We start from the raw sequence: 20,958 nt of genomic DNA on the forward strand, positions 1-20,958 counted from the left end.
CGAATGCATGTAATATTTTTGTTATTGGATTTTCGCATAATATTTGTACGGTGGCTCACAGCCCGCACGTCGCCTTTGGCTCGTGTCCTTTTTGTGTAGCAATGTAAAAAAAAAAAAATGTTATAATAAAAAACATCTAGAGAGGTAATGTTTCCGAACTGACGGTAATTCCACGGACACCGATAATAATAACAATAATAATAATTAATGGAATTCGTAATTCTATGTATTCCACGGCGCTGTTGCCCTTTTATTGTTATTGCGAAATGCGAAATCCGGCTACATGCAATATTTATAGCCCTCGGAGATCCGATGACATTACCGCTGACGCTAATCCCGCGTTTAAAACTATTGCCACACGAGGGAATGAATCACTTGACCTGTCTTATACAAAAGCTGTATCTGTGTGTGACAATTTTGTTTTTTTTATTTAGAACGGAGGCGCCAAAGGGGGATTCGATATGAATATAGCGCCGGCATGGCAGAAAGGATATACGGGAAAAGGTGTGGTCGTGTCCATACTAGACGACGGAATACAAACAAACCACCCCGATTTGGCGTACAACTATGTGAGTACAATTATATCATAATATTAATTTAACATATAACGATAATAATAGTACAACTCTCGCAACTGTGCGCATTTTATGTACTTGATATTATAGAGCTACTGTATAACACACACACACACACCCACACTAGTTAAATTGAATTAATATTGTTTAACGGGTTGTTTTTATAACATAAAATAATAATATACCTACCACCAAAAAGTCACGTTAGCAATGTTTTGAGATTCAATTTTAATATATTTTGCCGAATTCTAAAATTAGGACAGGATTATTAGGAAGTATAGCGTGTTTATTTTAAAATCACCTAAAAAAAATGTACAGCATCCACGCTTAATTGAGAGGACGTCTTGGTTGCATATTTTACTAAACGATTTTTTTATAGGCAATTTTTGTCAACATTTTTTTATATCGAAAACAAACTATACAATAATAATAGCGCTACATAAAAACATCTGTTGACTTTCACAGCATCCATTATTTTTAGTCGCCATACTTTCAATAGTACAGCTTAAAATATAAGCGTTATTGAGAAAATTCAACACTTAGACATCATGGTCTACGCTGACATCATCGATTAGCGTAAAAGCATATCCTAGACATCTTAAGTAGCCTGTGAAGCTATGGAATTAGTTATTAGGTTAAAGACGACTTGTATCCTATAAAAACTACCCTTGATCAATGGATTAAAAATACATCATTCTACAACTGTATGATTAATTATTATCGACCATTGATCATGGACGGGATGTTTTTATATTCCTAAGCAATAACCTAACTATGACGTTTTAACTTGTTTTTGATGGCTAGTATTATATGCCGGTTTTCTCTGGCTGTTACATCGAGTATGTGTGGTTAGGTTTGGTTAGGTGATATCGTTGGTATTGCGTTAATACATCACCACATAAACACCATAAATAAATAAAAACATTGTTTGTATTTATATTATGTGCATTTATAATGATAAACTGTTTTTATTCACTTATAATTTTATAAGTGAATAAAGTTGAGAAAAGTTGGTTCGTTGAATCGATATTTAATTATTTTAGTTACTCAGTGGAGTTACTAGATTTGGTTACAAGGTAGCAGGTGCTTATTAGTCAGAAAATTAAATTAACAGCTCCTAATTTGGTGTGTTGCCACTCACAGTTAGCAAACAAAATACGTGGAAAACGATGGTCGTCGTTTCGGTATAGTTTGAAAAGAATCTGTTTCGACTTTTTATCTCAAGTTGTAGTATACTATAACAATAAACTATGTTCGAGGCTCGAGCAGAATTATTGCGTACTTACCATGTGTATTAAAAATATATTTTTTTGTTTTATTTATATAGCATAATATTAAACGGCCTATTGTTATTATATTATTTAGCATATGAAACTTAAAAAAAATGTAGAATTAAAATATATTATATTTTTATAACAGTTATATTATTTTTGATCGAAATTCAGTTTCATTATTGTAGATGAGTACTTAATTAAATGAACAAACAGCGTTTAGTGGTGGAAAATATACGGTACAAGTGTTCTCGAGTAAAATAAACCAACATTTCAAAAGTGCCCGTTTAGCAGCCAATGGGAGTGTTCATGGGTCAATGCAGGTCGTACAATACGGCTTTATGTACTTAATTTTTACATGAATGAGGGAATGGGGTTAATTATTGCCAAGGGTATAAACAGCATAGTGTGATTCGAGAGTTCTGAAGCCATTTCGAATCCATGTTTATTTTAGAGGGAAATATTTTGGGCTAAACTCAGACCCTAATACATAAGGTCAAATTAACATAACTGTAATTTAATTAACTTCAACACAAAAATATTTGTACCAAATATATTTCACTAAATCAAGATAATTCTGTGGAAATGGTTTCGGTTTCGTTTTAATTTATAATATTATATACTTTAAAGTTTAAAGTTTAAATAACTTCCAATTTATTATGTTTTTTTGCTCCCCTCAAAATATAATTATATTATAATACTTGAATATTATACTTTGATTATGAAAGGAAACAACTCGATACAATAATACTGGCGATAGTTAATATAATATAGAACAAGTAATGATTTTTATTTTATAGCTTAACTTTTTACTAAAAAACTTTTCTTTTTGTGTTTACCACAGTTAAATAAGATAAGTAGTAACTCTTTCAAGAGAATAACATTAAAAAGCACTCCAGATAAAAAGAATTTTTAAACTTTACCGCCGTTTTTTTTTTATAAGAATAATTATTGTATAGAATTTATATGAATAGTAAGTCTACGTGATAAATTACCTTTTCAATAACCAATATTGTTCAAATGACAATAAATGAGTAAGTAAAAATATTTTAAGTTTTATAGTGGTCTAATGCATATTTTATCTTTTAAAAAATATATTTTTGTGTACTTTTTTAATACATAATAATAAAAAGAACTTATTTTAATATTTGACCGTTTAAAATAATATCTTAGCAATAATAATTGTACTACTTATATGAGCATAAAAACAATTATTTTAAAAAAAATTCCCAAATAAGACTACTTAAATATTCTTTTAACAAAAGCGATGTGTTCTATTAATATTAGATGACAATTTTCATATTGATGTTAAATAGTACATTTTAATGTATTATTATATCCCATAATAATAGTTAATTTGTGGAGAAGCAATAGTTGCCACATGTTATTAGCGCGGATCTAGGAGTAAAAAAAAGAGGGGCTAGAAAAAAAAATACTATCGCACTTCTGCTTAAAAAGTGACACAACTTGAAAAATGCCATTTTCCAATAGAGTCATTTAAAAAAGTACATATTATATCATAAAAAAAACACAGAAATGCCATTTTATTGCATACAATTTAAGTACATAATATGAGAGGGACTTCAGCCTACATATCATCTCTTTTTATACGCGCCGGAGTATTATTAGAACATAATTTATTTAGGGCGTTCATAAATTGTTAATTTTCTTGTAATTCATCTAGCTGAAACGAAAACATGGTAAATATGTCGTATGATTTTTGGATATTCAAATGCACATAAGGAAAATGCATTTGGGTTTGCGTTTTCGTTTTCGTATACTATTATTACAGAATACGTTGTGTCAGCACATCTGATAGATGTGAGCACCACAACATAGTAATTTACGACCGGGTAATATTCGATCATAGAGCGAAATGGCACTTCTGGGCTCAATCTTGCAAATCCCTTTCCGTTTTGTATTCGAACAACATCTCGCGCATTTTGTCGTATCTTTGAATGTATATGTGTATCTCAAACATTATATATATATTATATAATACTATATACTTTATATATATATATACATACACTCTCCAAAAATTGTCGAATATTTTTATACGACGTATATAAGCGCAAGTTATAGGCATTAGAGAAGGAGGGCGAAATCCCATTGTCGACCGTTGCTATTGTGTAAACCAAACTAAATAAACTTTGACTAGGTTAACTAAAACATGGTCGATAATTGCGGTTTGCATCATGGTTCCAATCCACTGGTCGCTGTTTATGTATTGAATATTTACTAGTATATGTATTCATGCAGGATAATTAATTTAACGTAAAGCTTTAGTTTTCTTTTTAAAAACATTTTTATTATTGTTTTCAAAAAAAAATAATTGTATAAAACTGATAAATATTTGCCTTTTTTTAGTAAATCACAGAACGCTATCAACTTTTGAAGCTACATCGGTACATATTTAATTTACTCTTTAAAGCAAGACAAATGTATGGAAAAAGTTGACTATTCTGTGACGAGTTCTCAATAATTATTTTTAAAGTTCTTAGTTTAACGTTAGTACGGGAAGGTTAGGTAATTTTACAGATTTGATGCTGTGATTAGTATCCAATAAATATTCCGCAACAGATAATGTGTGTGCTTCTTGGTTTTGAATGTTCCTTATGTGTTCTTTAAACCTAACCACAATATTTCGTTTTATCTGACCTACATAACATTTATCGCATTCTTCACATTGTATTTTATAAAACCCGGATTTTTCCTCTACCCTTATTTCATCTTTGGTACTACCTAATAAAAATTTTAAGTTATTACTTTTTGATGCAACTACAGTTATACCGTAATTTTTAAAAATGTTTGTTAACCCCCTTGAAATACATGGTAAATAAACCATACCCGAACTTATAAATTTCTTATTGTCCCACCTACTAAGCGTACTGGCTGTTCTAACTTCCCTTGACCGCTTATGCTTATTAACTAATCTAAAAATCATATTTGCATCATACTCATTAAATTTAGCTATTTCAGTTATTAAATTAAGTTCCAAAAATGTAGCAAATAAATAAAATAAGAAAACCTTGACAACATTTAACATTTTTTAATTATTATATTTTTTATTTGTCAAGTTACCATTATTTTGGAAACGTCAAATTATACTTGGAAAGTTGGAACGCGTGTACGACGGGTATTAAATTAGGTACTTCTCGGCGGTAATTTTATAACACGCGTTCAAGGAAGTACGGAACGATGATTAAGTCGAGTCGGTATAGCAACTGCGGCGGCGGTAGCAGTGGTGATGGCAGCATGTGTGATATAAGTATTTCCAAGTTTTACTAGCCAACCTGCTTGGATCGGAGCCATAACTCTCTCTACCGCGCCCCCCCCCCATGGCCAACGGCGCCGTCCTTTAATTTTGGTTGAAATCTTTCATAAGTTAATGATGACTCGTATAACTTACTACATACCGCACCTGCCCTTCAGCGCAGGCGTTTAACCAAAGCTGTACCTATCAGTTTTACGCACTCGTGTGTATTTTCGACGAAATCTCGTTTATCTCTCATACGCGTGCGAGTGTGTGAATAAATCCGCGTTTTGGATTTTAACGGTCCCGGATGGGACCTAAAAATACAGGCGAGCCCAGTCGGGGAAGAGTGGGGAGGGAGGGGGGGGGGTTGGAGAAGTGCGACTGCAAATCAAAATTGTACACGAGGAAATACACGAGTACGGTCCGCCAGCAGAGAAACGGGGGAAATCCGCATTCGCAAAGTTCTGAAGTTAACAAACTTGAATGGCATTAGCCTCAACACGTTCTCTGGAAAGTGGCCGGGCATATTATCTTTGGCACGACAATATATATACATATATACATATTATTGTATAACGCAAAACGAAAACGGGATGCGGAGGCGTTGTCGTGTAATTAATGCGGCGGAAGACGTCGCCCGACCGTACGCCTTGTGTAAGATTCAAACACACAAAAGTCCATTGTACCGTTTGGCCCGTGCGGTATATAAGTAGTTTTTGGGAATGTTTAAAACCAACAGTGTTTGTTGGTTATCCGGAACCGAGTTATGGATAGAATATTAACCCGTGACCGGAGGAAGCAAAAGGGGCGGGTGTTTTTAGAAATAATACATGACCGCGGTTGGGTCACGATCGAGCAATACCCGTATTAATAGGCTAACGCTTCTAGGACGATAATTCACTGTGGACATATTATTATTGTAATCGCTTAAAACTGAAAATCATCGCTAAAATGATAAGCTAAACCGCAATTACACGATTACTCGTAAAAAAGGCGACTGCAGGTTGACAACGCTCTTTTAAGCCAAATCATTTTATGTTGGCTTACTACAGCTGATCGGATGTGTGCGTTATTCACCAAACCCCCTTCTGAAGAAATCGATTCCTTTCCATTTTATTCTAAGTAAACTTTAGGGTTCGAACTTGTCAAACTTGCCTGTCGCGTTTACTGCGAACAACTAATAAGAACACGCATTCTTTAATATTTAGTTGTCATACTTGATGGTCCTCTGTTATTAGTTACATCACAGAATAACCATAAGAGAAACCTAGGCGGGGACTGATAAGTGTCCGACATTTTGTTTTTGCGGATTTAATACAATTATCATGATTTTTGCTGGTATTATCTATTATCCATCTATTATAGTAGTATGGCTCCCAGTCGCAAAATCAATATTACAGTCGTCCTTTTTCGGCGGCTCATAAGAATCCATGTAATCTTTTTACATGTTACATTTTTTACCGTTTACGGTGATTCCGTAGTTACACTTTCACATATATAATATAAACATTATAGAAGTATTATACTATACGCATGCGGTATGGTTTATTATTGTTATAAGTTTGTTTGAGATATTAACGTTTCGACACTAAGAATATCCAATAATAATACAAGTCTGTGTATTATTGTTTATAGAGACTCTGCCGAAAAAACGTGAATGGTAGCTTACCGATAGTTCTGAAATTCTATATACGCTCCTGCGAGGTTGCACATTGTATAATTCTTATCAATTAAAATTTTAAATACTTTTCACTAATTTGTAGTTATAGACGTTGAACGAAAAAAAAAACAATAATAATTACTTACACAATTTATTTACATCTTTTTACAATTAAATGAACTGCACACGAATACGCCACAAGTCAGTCAAAAGTTGTTTTCAATTATTACTATGCTCGAACCCTAACAGAATATAAATATCCTATTTTCCAAAGAATTGTTTAGGTACAATGAATTCCATTTAAAGTACAAGAGTGTTAAATTAAAATACTTATTGTACTCACAATCAGCGAGACGAATGCAGAAATATCGAAAAAAAATATTCAATGAAAAAATACAATATCAGAAAATTGTTTTCAGTTAAGCTCCGCTTTTATTATCGACAGAGTGAAATTTGAATGTAAAGTTAAGTGATCGTAACGAATGTTAAAGTGGAAAAATGTTATTTTGCATACTGTGTGTAAGATAATTTTTCGACGATGATATATTGTCAATCAAATGCACCAAACAGACCGAAATGTAGTTTTACCGTTTTCCATTGTTGAAATAACCAGGAAATTGCTACGCAAAGTAAACACCATACATGCGCGTTTCTTTGAACACAGTATTGTGGTTGAAGTGTTTGTTTTATTCCTTCCCCAAACATTCTTGTGTAAATACTACAAGTCCGCTGGGAATTACCCGTGTCCTAGCGTGTATGAAAGTTCACTTCTATATAAGAAAATCATGAGAAACGCATTAAATCGTGACAAAACCCATGAAACAACATGCGACTTACCGAGATTAACTAATCATTGGAAGTGAATTTCAAAACTTCTATGTCATAACATGTAATCTAACAGTTATGCTATGAGTTAACATGTTTGTAATGTGTATACACACAATAACATAATATTATTTACATTACAAATATCAAACGTATCTTAGTTTCAGTAAATAGGTTACATTGGTTGTGGGTTTGTGTAAGGGTTGAACTAATTTTGGTATCCAAGTAGGAAAAAAACCTCTCTCCACTTAAGTTTCAAGTTTTTCATATATTTTTTTTAATGAAATTTAGGAGTCAGATAACTTGAAGTTATTTTGGATAGTAAAAAAAAATCAGTCTATTTTAATAAAATCACGAGAAAACTGCGCTAATAACCTCTGAAAATAAAACGCGATGTCGAAAACAATATTATGTTACAAAGGATGTTTAGTTTTCCATTAAACTTTAAATATACACAAGAGCTTGTGCTAGGTTGCGGTCGAAGCATTAGACAACCTCTGTTTCGCAGTGTGTAGTAATTGAACACGATATCTTTTGGACCAAGTTCAGCGTATTTTTTAACGTGACTCCACGTTAAAAAACTTTCTAAGATAAATTTTGCTCCCTAGTTCATTTACGAGTAAAATAGAAAACGACCAATACAATTATGTAAGAAAACCACTTTTACATAACATTTTGACTTAAATTCAGGTTTGAAAACTCCATGTTTGTTGTTGTTGTAATATAAAAAAAACTATACTTTGAGAATGACTATTGTTATAGTTACATTTTAAAATCTCCAAGAAAATATACTCGAGAAATGTGTAATAAATTAAGTGTAGGCATTATGTTCCTTAAAATATTATGTAATTAGCTATACAGATGTACAGTTAGCATATTTATTCTGTTAAGAACAAATTTACATTAAAAAAGAATGTAGGTATGTTAATTAATAACCAGAAACTGTACAACAATAAAAAGCGGTAGACAGAAACATTTATTATTTAATTATATAAATGCCTTTGAATTGTATGATCTTAATTTTACAAACGACTCATATACATTGCTAAGAGTTAACAAATCTTTTAGACTTTCTTAATTCGTTATATTACAACTATTAAATTAATTTAAAGTTCAGAAAACAGAAACTTCGTAAATAATTTAGATGAATAACAATTATGTACATACTATTATTAAAATACGATTCTTTATTTCTTTTTAATGAATAATTTATGTAATAAATAAGTGTTTTGTTTAATAATATACATTGGTTATTTAATTCCATATGTATTCAGATTGATAATTAATGTAACGTAACCAGAGTGAATACAATTGCGTGGAAAGTTCCTTAGTATAATTATTATTATAATAATAAATTAATTGTATAACATAAATTTGTTATGGTATGTAAAACAATATTATGTAATATTTGTTTGGAAATACTACCGATATTTGGAATAACAAGTGTAATAGTAGTAATTATAGATATAACATACCGGCAAAAAGTGGTTAAATCCGATATTATCATTGCATTGAATATTGATATGATATATTCTATATGTAAAATATAACAAATATGGCCTAATATGGCCTTGTCATTATGGTAATAACAGTGGCTTTACGTTTACAGCTTTGATGTCATCTTAAAGTCGGCTAAATTAAAGAGAAAAAACAGTTTCCTGGAATTTTGGCTTCTGGTTTCAATGACTGATCATAATACCATAACTAAAGTATAACGTTGAGTGTCATTTGTTAGTGTAATACTATAATTTTTATATTCAGTAGCAGATCCACTGCAATACATTTATTTTTTTTTAGTATAAAAGCAGACTCTTTAAGGTTTTTTTTTAATAGTAAAGTGTGGAAGTTAGATTAAGCTAACTGACATTTACTATCGGTTTAATGTGGATAAAGCTATTAGTAAATTTATTTTATCTTCAAAAATATTATATTTTGTTCTTTGATTTTAATTTAAAAAAATATATAAAAATATTTTAAGTGTTGTAATGGATAAAATTAGGGTTGCTCACCAGTTATTTAAAATGATTTGTTGCCGTTGTTATCCATACATCGTTATCGACAATATACCGCAAATGCAAATATTTTTCAGAGACCCGTTGACTGTTTATTTATTCACACATAACAGCTTACTACGGTAAAAGTGTAGTTTTCCCCTTTATGTGTGTTTTCCTTAATGCAAAAAAGTTTTAACTACAGATTTTTTAAAAAAATCGTATATGATATAGCTTCAGTATTGATATATCTTTAATCTAATTATTAGATTTTAAGTTTTAAAACTTCGCTCGAAATAAGGAATAAAGAAAAAATGTCCACCCCCTCTAAAGGAAAGGGTTTATGATATTTGTTTAGTTTTTTAGGTGCTATCAACGTTTTTTAATAGCACCTCTTTAAATAATATTCCATACAAATTAGGAACAAATTTAACTATTTAAAAAAAGTTAAAGCGTGCAGTTATTTTTAGTTGAAAAATATGTAAATTTTTTAGTGCTATTCTCGATTTAGAGTGGTGAAATTTTGGATTTTCAGTTCTAGGTAATGATCTATAGATATTATAGAAATGTCGAATCATTGATATGATATGGCTTATGTTTTCGGATATCGATTAAAGAACAGTATTTTGGCTTTTTGTTTTTTTGCGTACGAAGCCATGGTGTTTTTTCAACTTTAATGATAGCATTATTATTATCTTACTATACAGCATAATTACTAAGTACAGTATCGGCCACCAAGAGTTTTCATAGTCAAAGCAACCATAATGCTGTAAGTGAAAACTATTTGAGTAAAGTTTTTTTATGGCGAAAAATGACGATGCACATTTTTTACTAACCCTCAGCCACAAGACATCCATGTCAACCATACCTTCTCGGCTCCACATCGAAGCTGGTATTTAATTAAAAAAATTGTTTGTACCAGTCAATGCAACAGTGTTTTTTTTTTTTTAAAACAGTGTTATAATATATATTTATTAATTCAACGTTTGTGTAACATAGCTGGTACCTTTTATGTATACCATCAAAACTTTTATTTGTTGAAAACATATGTTTTGAACGATAATCAACAAGCAGGTAATTTGAAACTCGCATAATGAACAATGTAGTATGATATATGCTCGTTAATTATTGGTTGGTAAACATGTTTTACGTTGTCGTATCGATTTACGTATAAAATTAACTAAAATACTATAACAGGAATTTGTTACCTACATTGTACAGTATAGTAAACTTGATTAGTGCTCGTATAATGTACAGCTGGAGGTAAAAAAACTGAAATTCCATAACCTTTTAATTTCTATCTAGCTGTTAGCCAAATAACATCGTTGTTAATACTATGTATGTTGTATATTATTTTGAAATTAATAATAATTAAATAGTTTTTTTTTGTTTACATTTAATTTACAAAAACATATAATAAATAATATAAACGATAAAAAAGGATAACACCCATAAACCAAATTTTAACATAGGCATTTATATAAACTTGCCTATAAAAAAAATATAGTTACTTTATACTTTGTAATAATAGAGGATAAAAATAAATAACAATAACTTATTTAAATGTATTTTAGGATCTAAGTATATAATGTACAGGCTCAAAATAAAATTAATATATGTAAAATGCGCAAAAGGCTATTTTATGTATCTAATAACATGTACAACTCGGTGTCTCAAAAAAATACAAATTTACTTTACCGGGCACCTTTTCTTTCAATTTCCAAACCAAGTGCAAGCAACTAAAAATGTTGATAGATTCGTTCTCGACATTAATGTACAATCAATTAAAAAAAATGCATTTTTTTTTTAAATGGTGTCCGGTAAAGTAGATTTATACCCTTAAAAACTAAACGCACATGCACATTAGTATGTTGATAAAATTACAATTACAATTTTTACGAATTAAACCAAAGTAAGTTTCTTGTGATATGGATTTTATTTTTTTATTTTGATTTAACGCGTTTGTGTTTATTTGTAAATAAAATATGCTTTGAAAATTAACCTACCTTTATTTAATTAATCAGTTTTAAAGAAAAACTGCCTATCTGGAACTCCTCGTTTATAGTTGCTTCCACAGTGAAGTACTATTAAAATTGAAAATTTTTTGCTGGTTGATTCGAAAGTCAAGACTAAATTAATCACTGATCACATATGAAAAAATGACAATAAAGTTACTTCACCTTAATGACAAAAACTCTTAAAATTATATAATGTGATTGGTCATATCGAAAGGAGGTAGAAGAAATACAATAATTATAGAAAGGGTTATTAAAGGAGACTAGTACCTAAGTTACCAAAGAAAAATGTACGACCGAGAATCTTTCTCCGAGAAGTTTACCTTCTAAGTAATAATACATGGTTTTACAACGATGTGTTGTGTTTTACATTTTTTTTTTTTTGGTTTTTGCTAGTTTCAACTACGAATTGAGACAGTTACTGCGATTGTATGCAATACGCAGGGATAGACAGGTAACTAGATACGGGTAGATGATATTATTATATGCTTAATACTTTGAACGAAAAGTAATTTTCAGACTTGTAAGGCGCTTATTTTTAGATAAGCTCGTCATTAGATCTTAATTGAATCGTTCACTTACCACACACGAGTCACACACTATTATTATTATGACTTATTGTTATCACTATATTTTCACGACCCCGTCAATGCGTCGACTACCGACAATACTGTGCGGTTTGACTTGTACGTGCATATAATATATATATATAACGTTACATTCCCAGGGACGAAATCTCAACAAGCTTCTCGTTATGTGTGTGTGTAGTATATTATACGTACGTTCAACGAGACGGTGTGTATAGACAGGAAGAAGGTGCCGTTCGCGAAAAGTGTGTATTCCACAATCCGGGTCATATAGATATAGACCAGCTATTATAACGCTTTATGCGCCCATTGTCAAACGCGGCGTTTGTTAAATTCATCCGCCTGACACTCTCGCCATAATATTATTATTTTATAATCTCACGCGCCCGGAATGTGCAGCAAAAGGGCGTCGACAGTTAAATCGAATAATAATTATGATAGAACGATATAATGATACCTTCGCGTGGCGTCCAGTACGTAAACGTTGACGATCAAAAGTCGGCCATTCAGCAAAAAAAAAGGAACTACGAGAAAATTAAGCGTTTAATGTATAATATCCGACATTATAAATTCATATTATTATACCATCTGATCTTAAGTATATATATATTTTATTCTGGTATCTTTTTAATCAGTTACACAATAGTACAGGGTGATTCATTAAGGATAAGACACTCATTTTCTCATTTTTGAAAATTTTTATCACTAATCCTTGGAGGCCAAAATGGGGGATTTTAGTTTTTTTTTAATGGCAAAAAATGTTTTAAATTACATACATTTGTAGACAAAAAATAAAAAAATATTTTAGCGTTTAAATTTTCATTTATTTGTTCATTTGTTACTTTATAAAGATTTGATTATTTGACTGTATTTCTTAATATTTTCAATCGTTACTACAAAGACGAGTAGTTTTATTACACGCATAAAAATAATAAGAGAAAGTGGGTTTGTAAAACCAACCTGTGTTGGAATAGGTAATCTGTAGATAAGAACCGTTTGTCTATATTATTTCAAAGTCTTTTATACCAGTGACTTTTTTTTGTTAGAGTGTTATCGCCAAATGGACAATGCGAACATAAATATAAACGTTATGTTCTACCGGTTTTGGAAAACCGAAGAAACATGATAACTATTAGGAGAAAATGAAGTATCTTAACAAAGTCATAGCTAATAAACAAATAAATAAAAATTCAAAATTCGAACGCTAAAAATTTTTTTTATTTTTTGTCTAAAAATTTATGTAATTTAAAACATATGTTGTCATTAAAAAAAAACTAAAATCCCCATTTTTGGCCTTCAAAAGGATTGGTGATAAAAATTTTCAAAATATTGAAAAATATAGTACAATGTGTACCAAAAAATCTTGGAGAAAAATATTGTTCAAAATATTAATATATTCCGAGAAAATTAGTGTATTATCCTTAATGAATCACCCTGTATAGAGTATTCAAGAGTTTGTAAGATAATTGTTTAAAGTAGAAACGGTTCTACGGTTCTTCATTCTACGGTACTGGGTATACAATTGTATATATTTACAGTATTGGCTGTATTAAATATCGCACTGTCTTTGACGATGACATATATAGTACCCGCAATGGAAATTACGATATTTTTAAAATTATTTTTATTTTATTTATTTTTATCTAAAATATCTGAACTGTATCTCCTTGAAAAAACAACATAACACCATTGATTATAAATAATATAAATAACATTTGTCCACTTCCTTATTGTCATAACTTAAGCGAAAACAAACTGAAAGTTTATCGTTATACTAGATAAAATAATATAAATTTTCTCTATTATTAATCATTTTTACAATACTTGTTTTTTCGTGTAAGCTAGACATACCTTTATATACCTAATGAATTGTAATAACTTTATTGGGTTAGTTACAATAATATCTACAATAAAAATTCTAATATCAATAATACTAATCAATATTAATTATTTAATATAAATAAATTACAAGTTAAAAGTGTATCTTTAGTTAAAAGGTTCGAAATGAATCTATCGTTATGGATCAACTAATAAGGAAATTAAACACTTTTTGTTGTTTTACCTAATGGTTCACGCCCTTTAAGTTATATTCGACTATAGAGTATTTGTACATTTATTATTTATGTTAAAAAAAATGAACTTAGTTTTTAAGTTTATCCAGACTCGTATCAGATAATCTCGATTAAAATCATAACTTAATAATTAGTAAAAAAATCAACGTTGTTGCATTGGTACAAGTATACAAAATAATTGTCTGAAGATCAATTAATAGAAAAGGAATCACATGGTAAAAAAAAATATACAATATATTATCTCGCCTAAACTCTTAATGACTCAAAAATTATTTACCCAAAACTGGTTATCGATAAATTATTATTTTCATTATAATATCACTATTGGTATATTATTGGTTAATATTTGACATTTAAAAATCACCCACCAAAACTACTAAATTAAACTACTTTTTAAAGTAATACTAAAATTCAACTTTAATAATACAATTTATTTTTTATTATTAATTATAGAAAACATTTTATATACATTTTTTTAATATAATACAATTTTGATAGAAAATGATTGTATTCAAATATTTTGTAGGCCTTGGATAAGTTATTAAAAAAAAAAAATAATTAATATGATAAGCTGGAATGATTTATTGCTGTCATATCATGTTCTTCTGTTATGCTCGAGCATAAGTACGATTAAGACTGACACGTTTGCTACCTCTCGTATATCACATTGGCGTTAGTTTATTTTTCGTTTGTTTTCTTGGATATATTTTGCAGATGTCGGTTGTTTGTATTCCACCTGCGTCTCACAATAGAGTACTTGTCATTAAAAGTAATTAGTATGATTTGTCAATATTTTCATCTTGCGAAGGTTCGAAAATACAGCCAATTAAATCGTTGCCAAAGCGATGGTTTAATTCTTTAACCTTATACTATGGTAATCCTTTAATTCGTATTCAGACTAATTAATACTGTAAAAAAATATATAGATAGGTATGTTATGAAATAAAATTCCGTACAAATGTTCTAAAAATAGTACTTTAGCTATAACAGAAAGTCGTCAATAGCTGTTGTACACTTAAATAATATAACTTACACGGTGATTGCTTATTAGGCCTCATAATCTAATGGACATAATGTTTAAAGTTAATTATACTTCTACTACTTATGATTGTACAGGATTTGATTCAAGTTTTTAGTGTTAGCCTTCACCTATATACTTTTATTAAAGGACTTACTATATCCCTTTGTCACTTTCTTTATACGAGTCAATTCATCATAACAGATACATTTATCTCGAAATAAAATCATGAGTCATTATTATTATTTAGAATTCTTAAGAACTACCCATTTACGGTGTATCAGATCAACAAAATGTGTCAATCAGAATCGTTAATTTTACTTTAATAATATAATCAATTATTAGTTATTTTTTTACACCCTTGGCTTGTTCCAATATCTATGGATGTTTTTTCATGACCATTATTGACATTGCGATAGGTCGCTTAAAAAATATGTAATTGGAATACTATGGCAGCATTGTCTGCTAAAGGATGATTTTCACGTACACAATTTAATAATAATATACGACAAAATATACTAGATATAAAAAAAAAACGCCTGAATTTAAGTTTTTATATTATGTTTTGTATATAAATAATTGTGGCTTTTAATTCAATTGTACAGTTTCATTGGAGTTTAGTCAAATCCTGTATTGTAAAAAATCCTGATAATGTACGATAAAATAAATAAGTTTAATGGATTAAAATATCCACTATAGCCGAAACTATTTTGGACGTCGACACGTTCTGTTAAAATTTGTAGTTAACATCAACTAGACAAAGCGCAATAACAAAAAGAAGAACCAAGCTGTATTTCATTTATAAACTTTAATTATCAGATTGTCTCTAGAACACACATTCGATTTTGTCCACTAACTAATGACAGTTTGGGTAATACAAACTGAAATATCTCTTTTATACCAAGTTGCCTAAATAGTTGTTTCCAATCACATGTTAACGAACCGTTTTTAAAGGCAACCAAAAATAACCCTCTTGAAACATAATATAATGTAACAGATACATTGAGAGTCAAAACGCGATAAGCGAATAATTCGATTTAAATTTACAAAATTCAAATCAATTGTGAAACTGAACGGTTCAGTGATAATAGTAAGACAAAAAAACTTATTTAAAATAAATAATATAATTGGTAGTGTAAGTTATCCTCAAGTTATTAGTTGCATACTTACAGACGCGGTGCTCAAAGATTATGTTTTTACAATAATGTGTTTTATTATTTTTGTGTCTGGACCGATGATATCTTCCAAACTGCTGAACCGATTTCTATATCCAACAACTCTATAGATCAGAAATCTTAATACTGAATACCGAGAAATTATCCAACAAAATTACATGTGTACTCAAAAGTACAATTACAAATGATTTTTTAGTGCTCAATATCTGAAAATTAGACAGCAGGTTGTTCTAGAACGGCGCTATAACATATTATACAACTTTGACCGTAGTCAATTTCTAGGTAGCTATGTGTAATAGAACCAACAGTTAATAGGTATTTGGAAATATTTTTATTATATTGTTAATAATTACAAATTATGGGTAACTATGGCAATAAATTATTATATACAGACGATCAATCATTACAGATTCATATCGAAGCGTTTATTTGAAAGTAATTTTATCAATTCAGTAATAATTCATATCGATCAGTAACTTCCCCCCCCCCCCTCAATATAATTCGTCCCCATTATGCCTCAATACCAATTTACTAGCTTTTTAGTTTTAAAAAAAAATATCATTACCTATCTAATAATGTTGGCCATAGACCATATACTTAAAACTTTTATGTTATGGAATTTATTTTAAATTGAAAGTGAAAACTTTATGATATTTGTAGTTAATTTTTTATTATTCTACATTAAAGGTTTCACAAAAAAAAAATCAATATTTATAATATATTTCTGCTTTAATAATTTGATTTCGTTCTTATTTCCATTTTATTTAAAGAATATTATTCTATTATAGTATTATACAGAAATATAAAACTTCTATGGCTTACAAGTATTTTTCAGATTTCAATTATCTTATGTAACGTAGTTTGATTTTTTTATACCATGCAATGAGAAATTCGGTAAATATTTTCGAAAATGTTTTCGGTTAGGTTAGTACAGAACAACTTTTTAAATATATTCCTATTAAATAACGTGTTAAATACAACATACGACAAGAAAACAAATTCAAAATGAATAACCATAATAATGACTTTGACGTTTTAAAATTAAAAAATGTATGCATCTGTAACTTGTTTGTTTGGCTATATAGTTGCGGCTAGGCTAACATTTTTCTAGACATGAATTCTTAATAATATTAAAATAGCTATTTAGAGTAAATCATATTATAATAATGACTTATTTTTACACTATAGGTTTTTGGCCTTCTTTGAATTAGTGAAACAATCAGGTATCATTCTTATAATATAATATTAAAAGCTAATAATATACATTTTTTCTTAAAAAAAACTGTAATATATAAATATAAAACTGGGTAACTAACAACGTATTATAGTCTATGGATAATAATATAATGTTTTGTTTATGCTTAAAAATATTTAACAAGAACCGATAAGAACTTTTAACTTTTATTTGTTGAAATTTATTTAACTATTTGTTTAGTTAAATAGTTTCATGGTAATAAGATACTTTTTTTGAAATATTTATACTATAAAACAGTTATAGTTAGAACTTTTAAAATAAAAGTTGCAAAACAAGTCACATTCCCCGATCTACTTCGTTCGCAGCCATTTTCTTTCTGGTTCCTTTGGTTTTAAAAATTAAAAGACTTCAAAACAAGTTTTAGTCCTATATAATACTTTGTTAAAGAACATTAATTATATAAACAGTTATTATAAAGCTTCGACTTCGAATAGCTTTATACATTATACATTACATAACCTACATTATATATAATATGTCCCACTATTTTAGAATTCGTTGTTTTTAATAGTTAAAGAGCAATAGGTAGGCAGTTTTATAGATTTTTCCCGGTTGCCTAGGTAACAAACAATCAGTTTTGTTATAAATGTAAAATATGCGACATAGAAACGCTAATTAATCATAAATAAATAAAGCGGATAGGCGATATACACTTTACTCTAATTGGTTATTAGTAGGATTTTGGATATCAGATGTCAGAACCAAATATTTATTGAGTTTTAGGCAATAGAAGAGCGAACTCCCCCAATTGGGTGACATTTATTTTTAGAATTACTTGGAGACGAAGATGCCGTTGACAGGTGCTTTTTAGCTGAATTAATGTTACCGTGAACTCTACTAACCGGGTTTAATCATAATATCGATCATGCGTTTATGTTCCATTTTAACGGTTTTAGATGGTTCTTCATTGTAATCCGATAAAGATGACGTTTACGCATCTTTCATCTAAGCACTTAAAGATCAGATACAATTTTAACACTTCACTGAATACTAAATTTGATAACGGTTAACAGAACTAAGCTGAAATGAAGTATATAATGTGTACACTATACATGTTTGTTCATATAATAATGCGGATTTCCGATTGGCGGTATGTATACAAAACAATATTATTGAAGTAAAATATTTCTATTTCAGTGCACATAATGTTGGCTAATGAAATATAGTAAACTAAAAAAATTAGCATTTCGGGTTTTTTAAATGTATAAACGCTGTTTATCGTAGTCAAATGATATTTTAGAAACGAATACATTTTATATTTTCTTTAATAAAACCTTATACTTCCATTGCCGCCGCGTCGATATGGAAAATAACGCCATCTCTTGAGCGTTGGTGTCGTAACGCTTTTGGGTTGACGCTCTCTTAAGGGTATTCGATACCAGCTGTTTTTTCAGTCAAAACACAAAATTTTTTGTCCATCACACAGACCAAACCAGAAATCCGATAAGTAATTTGAAAACAGATTTGAATTTTTCATGAAGTTTACTTGAGATCCTACGAGGCACTTTTTTCAATTTTGAATGTTAACCCTTTACAAATTTGATTTTAAATTTTAAGTTTTATAAAATGTTCAAACTTCCTTATTCATAGTAGAAAAAATATATCAAAAAAGTACCTTGTAGGATCCTAAGTAAACATCATCACGAATTCAAATCTGTTTTCAGATTACTAATTGGATCACTGGTTCGGCCTGTGCGATGGACAAAAAATGTACTATGATATTAACTAAAATGGCTTTTACTCATAGACAAAATGATTTAAATTAAAAATAATACCACGAAGCTTATACAAATTAACCGGCAAATTAATTGACATGGTCGAAATTTATTAAAACCGCTTTTTTCTTAAATATTGCCTATACAAAACTCCTTAAAAATGGTCGGTATCGAATCCCCTTAAACTCTTTTTTTTGTTTAAAGTACTAATAAATAACAGGTTAGTATATTATTATCACAGAAAAAAAAGCGACCGATTAACCATAGCGCGCTGCAGCGTGGATAATGACGTACTTCGAATAAAGCGGTTGCTAGTAATATCATTCATTTTATCCCTCTTTCAAAAAGCTTCCGTTATCTTCAGACTATAGACTACATCATTATTGGTGTATACAAAAGTATGAATAATGTATATAGTGTTATTTGCGTGTAGATTCCTAATACAACAGAATAATAACAGCAATGCATTCAAACAAATGTAATACCTAAAATATAATATAATATTATTATTGTTATTAATATTTTAAAATTTGTGTTAAAAAGAATGGAACAAGTAATAGATAAACTGCTAACTGAGGACCAATTGGCTTTAGGAGAGGAAAAGGCACTAGGGAAGCTATTTTAGCACTAAGACAAGTTATTGAAAAGCAGAATAGAAAACAAAAAAACAACTTTTATAGCTTTCGTCGATCTAGAAAAAGCTTTTGATAATGTGGATTGGAAAACGATATATAAAATCTTGAAAAGATTCGGGGTGACATATAAGGATAGAAGAATAATCAAAAGCTTGTACGAACAAGAAATAGGAGTGGTACGATGTGAAAATAGCCAGGAAGAAGCAAAAATTAGGAAAGGAGTGAGGCAGGGATGCACACTATCTCCGTCCCTTTTTAACCTGTATGTTCAAGGAGCGATAAATAAAGTAAGAGAAGAAATTGAAGTAGGGATAAGAATAAATGGTGAAAGAATAGATATGCTAAGATTTGCAGATGACATAGCGGTAATAACAGATAATGAAGAGGATCTAAAGAATATCTTAGAAATAATGAACTTAACAATGAAAAATGAATACAATATGAAAATAAACAAAGCAAAAACGAAAGTCCTTGTTTGTAGCCGCAACGAAGGAACCCAAACTCAAATTGCACTAGATGGCGACACACTAGAGCAAGTGAATGAGTACAAATACTTGGGAAGTACGATAACTGAGGACGGTCGTAGTACCAGGGAGATCATAAGCAGAATAAACCAGGCTAAATGTGCATTTCAGATTGACATAAAAGTGAGGAAAAACCTTCTAAAGGCTTATGTTTGGAGCGTAGCACTGTATGGAAGTGAGACATGGACCATAGGTAAAACAGAAGAAAAAAAGACTCCTAGCGTTCGAGACATGGTGTTACAGAAGACTACGTAGAATAAGTTGGACAGAACACATAACAAATGAAGAAGTTTATCGAAGAGCCGGAGAAACAAGAAGCTTTCTGAAGACCTTAAAAACAAGAAGAGCCAAGTTAATTGGACACATACTGCGTCAAAACAG

At 29.8% G+C, this 20,958-nt stretch overlaps 1 protein-coding gene across 2 annotated transcripts in view; it reads left to right on the forward strand.

Moving 5' to 3' along the window:
- LOC126836185 (neuroendocrine convertase 1-like) overlaps positions 1 to 20,958 on the forward strand; it is a 107,376-nt gene that overhangs the window by 38,074 nt on the left and 48,344 nt on the right. For both annotated transcript variants that reach the window (XM_050569374.1, XM_050569376.1), the window contains exon 4: positions 435 to 569. In XM_050569374.1, coding sequence (XP_050425331.1) covers positions 435 to 569 — 135 coding nt within the window. The remainder of the gene's footprint in view (positions 1 to 434; positions 570 to 20,958) is intronic.

The sequence above is a fragment of the Adelges cooleyi genome, unplaced genomic scaffold (assembly GCF_023614345.1).
Source record: "Adelges cooleyi isolate 19-005CV unplaced genomic scaffold, UGA_ACOO_1.1 ACOO_flye_CR_arks_rails_tigmint_CR_PRNA_23, whole genome shotgun sequence".
NCBI classification, from domain to species: Eukaryota; Metazoa; Arthropoda; class Insecta; order Hemiptera; family Adelgidae; genus Adelges; species Adelges cooleyi.